General features: G+C 37.9%; 1 protein-coding gene across 1 annotated transcript; it reads left to right on the top strand.

Annotated features, from left to right (window-relative positions):
• Positions 1-10,514: 10,514 nt before the first annotated feature.
• LOC142541905 (uncharacterized) lies at positions 10,515-11,024 on the top strand. The gene has a single exon (XM_075648355.1). The coding sequence runs from the start codon at positions 10,515-10,517 to the stop codon at positions 11,022-11,024; it is 510 nt and encodes a 169-aa protein (XP_075504470.1).
• The last annotated feature ends 1,036 nt before the right edge of the window (positions 11,025-12,060 follow it).

Raw genomic sequence — 12,060 nt, 5'->3', positions numbered from 1 at the left:
CTCCTTGAGATGCAAATAAATGTCAGCAAGCACTCTTTGCATCCTCAAAACGCCTTTGTAATTCATCATTCATAGAAACCTGCATATAACACCTGGCTTTCACGTCATGGTCACACCATTCCTTGTAAGTCTGTAATTCCTCAGGAGTGCAGTCAGTCGGAGCCTCAACAGGGGGAGACTCAGTCAGTGTATATGCTATCCTTTTCGAATTCAAGACGATTTTTAAGTTTCTTAGCAAGTTGAGGTAATTAGGTCCGGTTAATACGTGTTTGTCGAGTATTGTAGATAGCGGATTGCGAATTGAAGACATTGTCAAAAATTGTACTGAAAAGTGAAACAGATAAATGTTAATGACTATTTTAAAATATTTAGTAAGATATAAAGTATGAACTTTTACTTTATAAATTTTCGCTCCCACTGTTTTGACATTTTTAACTACCCTCTAGTGAAAACGGGAAACTCCTTTCCTCAGTAGGTACGTAAGGTCCAATTAGCAAATTATGATCCCGAATAATATCAGCCAATCATAATTCCTAAAAGGTAGTTTTCAATTGCATCACTATGCAACCCTCAACGTAAACTTTTGTCTCAAGTTTGATTAGGAACCAATAATATGACGTCGTTCATCTTTACGTGTCAAGCCTTACCCATCGATGTTGAACCTTAATGGACGGTCGCCATGAGTTCCCTCAATAATATGAGCCGAAATCATGGGAGTTCCACGTAGTTCACATCACCATGTCAATGGATGTCACAGCTTTCCGGTGTCCAGGGCGCCCCCAATAATATGAGCCGAGACCCGAACACGGGCATCGTTCATCATGCACCCATTGTCGATAGAAGACATGGAAATTATAAACAACTTTATAATTTCCCTTTTCGGGCTTGATATTAATTTTGAATCTTATTAAAAATGAGGGTTTTTAATTTTGAAAGGTCTCATCATTACTTTTATTTAAAAGCTATCCATGTTTGATCGTATGTTTGCCGGATTCATGCAACTTTGTTATTATCATAATATTAACACACATACTCATTATTTTTAACATATCAGCATATATTATAAACAGTAAACAAAACAAGGATGATCAATCGTCCCAAAACTAATGGCCCGTGTGAGCTAAACACGGGCGTAGGTCCACTCCTAGGGAAATGCATGGGATGCAAATGCAACTATTTACATAAGCTTCCAATATTTACATGTCTTCGATCTTTATAATCATCAAAGCCACCATCTTCCAATCTTGATCTTTCACTACACTAATATTTACAAATAAATATCCATGGCAAATAGGGATACATCTTATGGGGTGGGAACGGGCCATAAACCAAGCCCACTTTGTAATTTGATAATTATCACAATCATTCAACACAAAATATCCTAGCATACACCTAGCAAATTGGGCTTGGTCTTTTGATAATCTTTCATGCATAATATCACATATCATACACATCAATTAATTATCACAATAATCAATTGATCCAATATTATATATCTTGATCCAATCACTAACCGCCACGATTATAAACTAAATTAACAAAGTAAACAAACTCTTTTGTCTACTTTCTAATTAATTTATTTATAACTAGATTTTTTGTAAATCACCATTTACTATAAATATTTAAAGTTCAACTTCAATTATTTATTTTATGAGATAATATGTACAACTTTTGTGGATTTAAACTTAAGGGCCCAAAAAATCATTTTTCACCAAAAACATTTTGGCCTATTTAAATTCACAAATTGTGTTAGCCATCTAATGGCCAACAACTTCAAGGCCCATGGCACTTTGATATTCCAAAACACTTTTGGAAACCCTAATCGTCATCGCCGTCGCCGGAGCTCCGCCGTCGGATTCCGGCCAACAATTTTTTTTTTAATTTTTCAAAGGGGGGCAGCCCGAGCTGCCCTGAAATGGGCAGCAACATGCTGCCCAAAAAACCCCTTACATTGGCCTTGATTTTTGTTGCAAAAATTTATCTCATGCGGTTAGAAATTGCCCTCAATATAATATAATGTATATGTTACACAAAATAGTATCCTTAGCTCTGATAACACTTGAAAGGGATCGTTTTAAGGTGCCCGGATGCGCAACAGAAGTTTCAAAAATTGTTTTACAACAAGAAAACCAAGCTAAGGATACTTGAATTAAGGTGCCCACTAGTGTTTAACTAATTCAACACTTGAATTAATTTAATTTAGTCCATAATAATGTTTATGAAAATCACAATTTTCAAATACATTATTTCTTTGGCCAACTTTTAATTTAGGAACATTTCCTCAAATTAAAAGTTATATTGTCCTTATAGAAGTCATACTTCTATTTTATTTAAGCTTATAAACCCCTTTATAAGCCGTTCAATACGATGAACTATTTTACTTCTCAACGGGATCTAGTAAGCTAGTACTTGTGCGGCCCCCAATGGTTCATTGATACAAGTAGCAGTGGGTTCACATCTCCATGTGATTCGTGACTAAACATGTCCTTATATGAGCATACCACAATTGCTCCATTCTTACTTATCAACTCCTTGATTCGGGACTAAACATGTCCTTATATGAGCTTACCCCGACTACAATGCATCGACTCCTATATGTTTTGACAAAACACCCAACCCTGGCACCTGATGACCCCATGAGAGTCGGTAAACAAGTCAAAGTGCAATGCTAGCATATAGAGTCTCAATGTTGTCCCGGGTCATAAAGACTAAGGGTGTACAACCATAAACTAGGACGTTTCAACTCGATAAGTGAGAATCACTTGGAAAGTCCTTTATGGAGGGTTGTTCAGTGCACTCTACAAGGAGCACCTATCTGCATGTTCGGACATCACAATGTCCCCTACCAATGAAACATGGTACTCACATCGCAGATACTAGTCTCGAACTCGATCGGCCTATATCCTTCTTAGCGACGGCTGAATCGACTAGGAACTGTTTAGAATATACAGTATTGCAAATATGAGTTTCATGATACTCATCATATGAGAATCTCATATTCTTTCTACTATTTGTATATTCAAGGACTTTATCTATGCAACTAGCACGGGTATACATATAAAGATATGTCAAAACCATAATTTCAAATATTATTAAAATAAAGATTTTTTATACATAGAGTTTAAACTTGAACCCTCGGCCAACTTTTGACTCGACGGGCACCTACTTTAACACATTGCTCAAACCAAATGACATTACTGTGAACTCATAATGTCCATATCTTGTCCTAAAGGCTGTTTTAGGAATATCATCTGCCTTGACTTTCAGTTTATGGTAATCTAACCTTAGATCGAGCTTTGAAAAGACATTGACTACTTTTAATTGATCGAAGAGGTCTTCTATTCTACGGAGAGGGTATTTATTTTTAATCGTAATCTTATTCAACTTTCTGTAGTTGATACATAGTCTCATACTCCAGTCTTTCTTTTTCACAAATAACATGGGAGATTCCCACAAAGATGTGATAGGTCGGATTTCCTTTTTGTCCAACAACCCCTGGAGTTGATACTTTAACTCCTTTAACTCTGTTGGAGCCATTCGGTATGGTGCTTTTGAAATCGGTGCAGCACCAGGGATCAAATTAAATTCAAACTCTATTTCTCGGTCAGGAATTGTTCCAGGAAATTCCATGGGAAAGACGTCTAGGAAATCTTGAATGACTGGTACATCTTAAAATCATGGGGTAACTTCATCACTTTCATCGCTAATCATTGCAAGGTAAATTTCTTCACCACTTTTCATGGCTTTCCAGGTTTGTGATGCATACAAAAGATTTTTTTTTTTGGATTTGTCATGATATTTGATTTTTTCCTGGTTTGGAGCGTGAAGTTTGACACTTTTCTTCTGACAATCCACCAAAACATGGTTCTTAGCCAACCAATCCATTCCTAGGATGGCATCAAACTCAACAAAATTGATTTGAATCAATTATGCCTCAAAGATTTGTTTACTGATGCAAATTTGGTAGTTCCGGTGTAACTTGTGAGTTTTAATTTTTTTGCTAGCAGGTGTTGTCACTTTTAATGGTTCACTAAGAGTTTCACACTAAATTTTTGTTTTTTGGCGAATCTTTTAGACAAAAACAAATAAGTAGCACCATAGTCAAAGAATACATATGCAGGTATTTTATTGATTAGGACGGTACCTGCCACAACGTCATTTGTATTGTCCACTTCATTTTGGGTATTGGAAAATTGATAGGATCGGTTGGTAGGTGAAAGTGTGTTAGAAGGGAGTTGAATAAACATTAGGTAATTATATCACCTTTTCGAATAATGAGTCAGTTTAGTGATAAACTTAACTTGAGAATCTTGTTATGTCAATCAGTTAAATAATGAAAGCGCGGAAATAAACTGACTGACAGATAGAATATAACTGATATTAAGAGACACAAGATTTATGGATGTTAAGAGATTTCAATCACCCCTACGTCACTCTTTCTATCTATAAGATAAGATATTGACTAAAAGACTTTGATGAATGCAATACTTGTACAGACCCCCTTCAGTTTTGCATTTAACAATGCCAAACTGAAACTCTTAGTTTCAATACAGTTTATTAGTTCTCAACTAATCTGAAACTACTTAGCACAACTGATCTCTTTAAGATCGAATAATACAACAATATATATTTGTGCTTGTAAGCTCAATGTATAGCCCTTGAATGCTATGAATATATATGCTTGTGAGAGTTTGAAATATTTGAATATGAACAAAATTCTTTCCGAGGATTTCAGCAGAATAACAACTTGGTTCTATGTGTCACTTGTTTTCTCAGCTGCTCTTCTCGGCTATTTATAGACTTTGTTTCCAACGGTAACAATAATTGTGTTTGAATTTTTCTATCCGTTGCTTTTCACGTCAATATCCTTCTGACACTCGTACACTGTAGCTTTGCTGATATGCGGCATTCCCACTACATGTTACAGGGTTAGCTTTTACACATCAAAGACAACAGTTTTTTATTAAAACCATTGTTATTTTCTTTTAACAACGGTTTCAACAAAAACTGTTGTCGTAGCCTAAAAAAACCCGCTCATAGACAACAGGTTTTTAAAGACCGTTGTCTTTAATGTATCTACGACAACGGTTTTCTAAAAATCGTTGTCTTTTAGCATTTTTTGGGGTCAAAGACAACGATTTTATAAACCGTTGTCTATTAGCATGTTTTTTTAGACAAACGAAAATGGTTTTAGATTAACGTGTTTTTTGGACAAACAACAACGGTAATCTTAAACTGTTGTTATATTTAGCGATAGTTTTTCTTATACCGTCGCTATATTTAGCGATTGTTTAAATTAACGACAGTTGTTTCTTAACCGTTGCTAATACCGATGGTTTTCAAACAACTATCGCTAATAGCGATGGCTTTAGCGACGGTTTAACAACAACCGTTAGTACTGGACTAGCAAGGATGTCCACTGCCACATACATAAGATCCCCGGTCATGATTTACCAGGTGGATTGCCCTGGTCATGCTTACCAAGCGACGGTTTAACAACAACCGTCAGTACTGGACTGGCAAGGATGTCCACTGCCACATACATAAGATCCCCGATCATGCTTTACCGGGTGGATTGCTCCCTGGTCATACTTTACCACTTCTCAATCCTGATTATAACCTGGTCATGCTTTACCGGGGTTGGAGAGGTCCCTAGACACGTTCTCCGGCTTCCAAACCCGTTCATAATTGGTCACAAGACAATCGCATACCTCAAAAACATAAAACATTTTCTTTTTGCACGTCGAACATAATTACAAAATGTTGATGGCTTAATTGGATCTCGATTGGGCTACTGCTGCACATACTAAGACATTATTCATGCAACTAAAATTCAATAACTTAACTATAACAATCGCACTCACTTCCAATGTAATTAAATAACTTATGAATTTCTAGACCACTCGGGACTTGACCACGTTTAATTATCATACTAAACCTTGACATCGAATCCCAAAACAATCCTGATTTAGAGTATAAAACTTTCCCAAGCAATGGAAGACATGAACCCCGCTTAAACCATAATTCCAAGATTTCTATTCAAACTTCGTATCAGTTAATCTAACCCTTCCCAAGCTTGGACATAACGACGTAATAATCCCCGAAAGATGCAATTGCACTTAAACTTAAAGCTCCTCAAAATCCCTGACCAGCGCCTGAAGTGTAGCGCTGCAGCGCTGGTTAAGCACCTAGGTGCTACATCCCAGCACCACGACGCTATGAAATGCGAACAACAGGCGCGACAGCGCTCCCATCACGGCGCTGCGGCGCTAACAGTGTGAACAACAGGCGCTGTGGCACTCCAAATGTAGCGTTGTGGCGCTAACCCTACGTGATTCAAACCCAAAATTTGACACAGTTCGCTTCCTTACGACTTCTATTGTAAGCAAACCCTTACCTACCCGAAATGAAACGCAAAAAATCGCTCGACCACAACCCATGACCTACCTAAACGCAGCAAAGACCACTCGATGATTCCCAACGAAGCCTGCAAACAATAAAATTCAAGAAGCGTGAAGAACATATATTTGAAAACGTCAGAATTTGAGGATTCACATGAGAATGATCGTAACTCACTCGTTTCTTGTCCGAAGATTACGAATTAACTGTCAAATCGAAGGTATCGAAGAGTACTAGGTTATGTTGAAAGTTTTTTCAGAAAAACAACCGAAAGTTTTCAGGATTCGAAATGACAGCAGATTCGATTTTTGAGATCTAAAAACTGTTCCAAAATCGTTACAAACATTTGTGCTCAAACTTTGCATAACATAAACGGATTTTTACAAACAATAAGCATCAAAATACTTACTACGACGAGATCGATGGAGAAAATAAAAGAATATACATGCCTTTACGTTAGAACACACGAAGATAACGAATACCGATACGGTAGATTGCAGGAGATGACAGGGAGATGCTTGCTACACGATTCTTGCTCGAAAAAAGGGCTTAAATCTCCAGAAATTTTCAAGGAAAAGGGGTTGAGATGGTGGCTACTAAAAGAGAACTTAGAACCCTAGTTTTTTCCCCCTTCAATTGAACGTGTAAGTGTGTGTGTAGTATGTGCCGATGTGTGTGTGTGTGACTAGGGAGTTAATTAGTTTAATAAAAATACTAATAACCAATGAACATGCTAAATAAAATACTAATCTAACTATTTTATCTCACTAAAAGATTTAATAAAATAAATGAATACTAAATTTTCAAGATTAAAATTCTCAAATTCAAATTAGTATTTTTGAAAAGCTTAAAATATTAAAATCACCTAATAAATTAAATTAGTTTTTAAAATGCTTAAAATCTCATAAATCATTTAAAATACCAATTTTCTTGACTTGAATTAAAATACCACAATACTCATAAATCTTCTAAATCGTCTCCGCCCTCTTTTCGCGTTCTCGTGTCAAATATTCGTCTGAAACATAAAACTCAACAAAACATTTTAACATACAAAAAATAAACATTTAAAAATTTAAAATAATGCGAATCATAAATCATGCAACATTAATGTAAGGTCCAGGAATTTAATTCACGTAACTTGAATGCATGAAATCTAGGATTTTATTTAAATTATGTGTTTAATTATTTTTATTCATTTTATGCATAATTATTGAATGATAGAATTTATTTCATGAAATTTTAAAGTTCATGTATTAGGGTTTCTAGATGCATTTCGCTCTCGAACGAGAACTGGAGACCGGAGAATTTTCAGGAAATTATTTTTTATTACATGATTATTGTTTTTATTAATTAATATAAGATGTTTTAAATGTTTTTTCAAGAAATGGGCTTTGTTGGGTATTTTTATCCGCCAGGGCATATTTTTCAGCAGTACGTAAATTTTAGCGAAATAGAGGACTTTCGGAGAATTCGGGTAATATTTTCAAAAAATTATTAAAATGGAATATTTTCCGGGGGTGTGTTTGGGCTTGATGGACCCATTTTTAATCTTAGTGGGCTCAAAACTCTGTTTAAGTTTTTAAATGATAATTGTTGGCCCATTAAAGTTTATTTTAATATTTAATTAACACCTAAACCTAAACCTAATATTTTTTTCACCAGCCGACACCCCCTCCTCTCAGCCATAATCTCTCGGTTTCAGCAGCAAGACTTCGGCCACATCTTTTTCTTGCAAGATAAATCTCTCATGCGCTTCCCCGACACTCGTTTTTCGACGTTCTTGCGTAGAATTACTCAAGGTACGTTTGTATCTTCCAATTTCTCTTCATACACGCCATTATATTATGGAAATATTGTGTGTGTTTGAAAGTTTAAAGATCTTGCATGCGGTAGTGTTTTTGGTTTAAAACTTGTCATAAATATTACATGGTGTTGTTAAATACTCACGTTTTCAGGAATTGTGCAAGGGGATGCTGTTTTATTGATGCTAAATGGTTGTTCTGGAGATTATGGTGGAGTCGTGAGGCTAGTGTAAGGTTTGGGTGTGTTTGGGAGAGGGCCGAGAGGTGTAGGGGCGAAGGGGTTCTCGTTTTTGGTAGGGATCGCGTGAGAGGCCGAGACGGCGGTGCAAGGGCTTAAAAAAGCCATTGACCAAGCCCTGGTGGGCTTGAGACACGGCTTAGAGAGGCTTGACCGCTGCTGGACCTTTCCTCAAGGCCGTTCGAATCGAGTGCAAGCGCAAGGGGTAAAGTAGCGGGTGATGGCTTGGATTGTTTCTCGGCTCTTAGCAGGTTGTAGCGTGCATGGGGCTGAGTCCGTGGGTAAGGAAGGTCCAGTAGGGTCTGTTCTTGGTCCCTAGTGGTTTGGTTTGAGGTTGGTTTGGGTGGTTAGCAAGTTAGAGCCGAGAATAGGGGAAGTTGGTTCTCGAAACTTTTTTCAGCAGCTCGCTGGCCTTTGATTCGATGGTCTAAGGATCGGGTTTGAGGCTTTTAAGACCTTTTATATGTGTATTAGGGAGGTTAAAAAGTTGAGAAATATTTAGTTGAATTTCGGTTCTATTCGAGTTAAAATCGAGACTTCGGTCCGATTTTTAAAACGATTCGGTTAATTTTTGTATTTGGGCTCAAGTTTACGTCTAAGAAATACTTTTAATAAGTTTTGGGATGTTTTAAGGAGTTTGTTAATCTTCGGGTCAAATTTTAAAGGTCCGAGGGTAAATGGTCGTTTTGGGTTTCCAGGGGCAAAATGGTCGTTTTGCACCTGGGGTGAGATTTTGGTCTTGACAGCGCCCCGAGCACATTTTTCATCATATTTTAAATTTTTATGCATCATGATCACAATTTTTAAGAATTTATGATAATGTACGTTGCATGCTTGTTTTAAGGAAAATTCTAAATGTGCATGATTTTTATAAGTAATGAAAATGATGATATTTTGAATGATGGGAATTAGTTGTGGCTATCGAAGTATATGTAAATGCTTAAGACATATATGTAAATGTTGATGATGAGGTCTAGTCACAGTGGATGGGTAATCTTGTCACTGATGTCCGACAGCCGCCGGGTACCTCGGTTCTATATATGATGGATCCATCGTAAATGATGATGTATGATAGTCACATCTAATAAACGGAATTCACTAAAGAAAATGATAAATGATGATTGATGACTGATGAATGATGATTAAGGATGAGTTGTTTTGACACGTCATGATTTTACACGGTACGTTTATGTTAGGCTTTTGAAAGTTCTTGAAAGGTTTGTCTAGTATGGTATTTTTCACTGCTGTGTGCCATGTTTATGTACTTGTTATTCTGGTACAGCTGTATTGAGTCTTTAGACTCACTGGGCATGTGTGATGCAGGTGAGTTTGATATCGAGGGGAGACCCGATGGGCGACACGACCCGAGAACCTCATGTTTTTCTACAAATTTACGATTTTATGATATTGAGAGGATATGAGTATTTTTATACGCTGTTGTTTTCACTGTTGGATGTTAGGATTTTTATTCGCTTATTTCGCATGATATTTTATTGGTAATACTTACGATTATTGTAAAATGATATTTTCAGTAGGAATGCATGCGTGGAATTTATTTAAATGCTTATTTTCAAAATGTGAGCTTTATATATATAAAAATACTTCCGCAATTTTAAAATAGTAGACGTTTGAGTTGGTATTAGAGCAAGGGTCCTGTATATGGTTGTACCGCCGCCAGCTTTTGCCGCTCAGTCTTCAAACCTCAAATCTGTAAGCTTTTATGATTTAAATGTTTTAAATGATTTACTGTTATCACCTGCATGTTTGCATGATTTACGATTTATGATGATCTACGGTATATGTTTAACTAATTTTTTTATTTAAGGATTTACTGTTTTAAAAACTAAATTAATTGCATGATGTGTTATGTTTATAAATTGGACTGTGTTCAGATATGCCTCCGAGACGTGCTCCCAATGAATATAGGCAGGATGAGATTCCTGGGGGGTGGCAGAGGACCTCCACCGCCACCACCGCCAGGGGACCTAGCTACCCGAGTTATGGAGGTTATGGCTAGGCTACTGGAGCAGGTAAAGCAGGCTCCTAGGCCTTAGGTAGACGTTTTTGAGCAGTTCATGCGACTTAACCCGAAGGAGTTCGGGGGCACTATTGATCCATTCTTAGCAGAGGGATGGATTCGATCTCTGGAGCTGCACTTTGAGTATCTACAGATGAAAGATGGCGACCGGGCCAGGTGTGCCATCTATATGTTGAGATACGATGCGTCCCGTTGGTGGGAGGGAGCCGCTCATGCTGTGGACTTGGCTACCCTTAATTGGGCCAGGTTCAAGGATTTGTTCTATGGAAAATACTTTCCAGCTGACTTCAGTGGCCGCCTGACGAGAGCGTTTATGAGTCTCTGTCATGGGGACTCATCTGTGGCAGAGTTTATCCTCAAGTTTGATAGGGGCTGCCATTTTGTGCCCATGATAGCGAGAGATGCCAATCAGAAGCTGCGGCACTTTTTGGATGGATTTAGATCCACCCTCCGTCGGGATGTCATGCTGATGAGGCCGGCAGGTTACGATGAGGCCGTCGCCTGTCGCTTTTTAGGCGGAGCAGGCTCTGCGGGATATAGACTTTGAGATGCAGAGGAAGCGGCATCAGACAAAGTCCAGTTCCCAGCCTCAGAAGAAACAGTTCTCAGGGCCACCGAGGCAGCAGAAGCCCCAAGGTCAGTTTAGAAGGCCCTAGTAGCAGAGACCTCCTCAGGCACCAGGGGCGCCTAATTCAGATGACAGAAATCCATGCCCGCAATGCAGCAAGTTCCATGACGGCAGGTGCTTATGGGGGACCTTCAAATGCTTCGTTTGTGGATAGGAGGGCCACAAAGCAGCGGACTGCCCAGTGAACACGGGCCCCACTACTGGCCGAGCCTATGTGATGCATGCCGAGGAGGCCGATGCAGAGCCAGACTCGACGCAGATTACTGGTAATTCTTTTGTTTAAGATTTTAATTTACCGTACAATTGCATGGATTTTATGCTTGTATGAGGAGTTCTTTTTGGGATTGATAACGTAGAAGGAATTAGGATGCATGCTCTATCTAATTGGAATGAAGAATTTAATTGTTTGATTTGAGCAATTTTAGGGACCCAATTGTAATAAACGTTAATTTAAGGACCAAAGTGAAATTTTTGAAACTTTTAGGGGCTACTTTGCAATTTTCGATATTATGAGGATTAATTTCAAATTTTTGGAAACAATTTTTGGGTTAATGCAGTGATTTTTTTGAGGATTTTGGGTTAATTGTCGATAGGAAATTCCTTAAGTTCAACACTATTAGATTTGATGGTATGTTTTGTCGCAGAGAGGATATATATTGCAGGTGTAGCCACGCATGCTCTGCTAGACTCAAGGGCTACGCATTTGTTTATATCCGAAGCTTTCGTCAAGCGACTAGGTATCATACCAGTAGCGATGGATTCAAGGTTTAGAGTATCGATCCCATCTGGGGATCAGATGTTCACTTCCCAGATAGTGAAAAGATTGGAGCTTCGGTTACAGAAGTATACGGTGCACGCAGATTTGATAGTGCTACCATTATCGGAGTTTGACATCATCTTGGGTATGGATTGGTTATCTTCTCATGGTTCAGTCATAGATTTTCGATAGAGGTCA

The sequence above is a fragment of the Primulina tabacum genome, chromosome 4 (assembly GCF_025594145.1).
Source record: "Primulina tabacum isolate GXHZ01 chromosome 4, ASM2559414v2, whole genome shotgun sequence".
Taxonomy (NCBI): domain Eukaryota; kingdom Viridiplantae; phylum Streptophyta; class Magnoliopsida; order Lamiales; family Gesneriaceae; genus Primulina; species Primulina tabacum.
The sequence above is the reverse complement of the archived record's forward strand: the minus strand, read 5'-3'. Positions and strand labels throughout refer to the sequence as shown.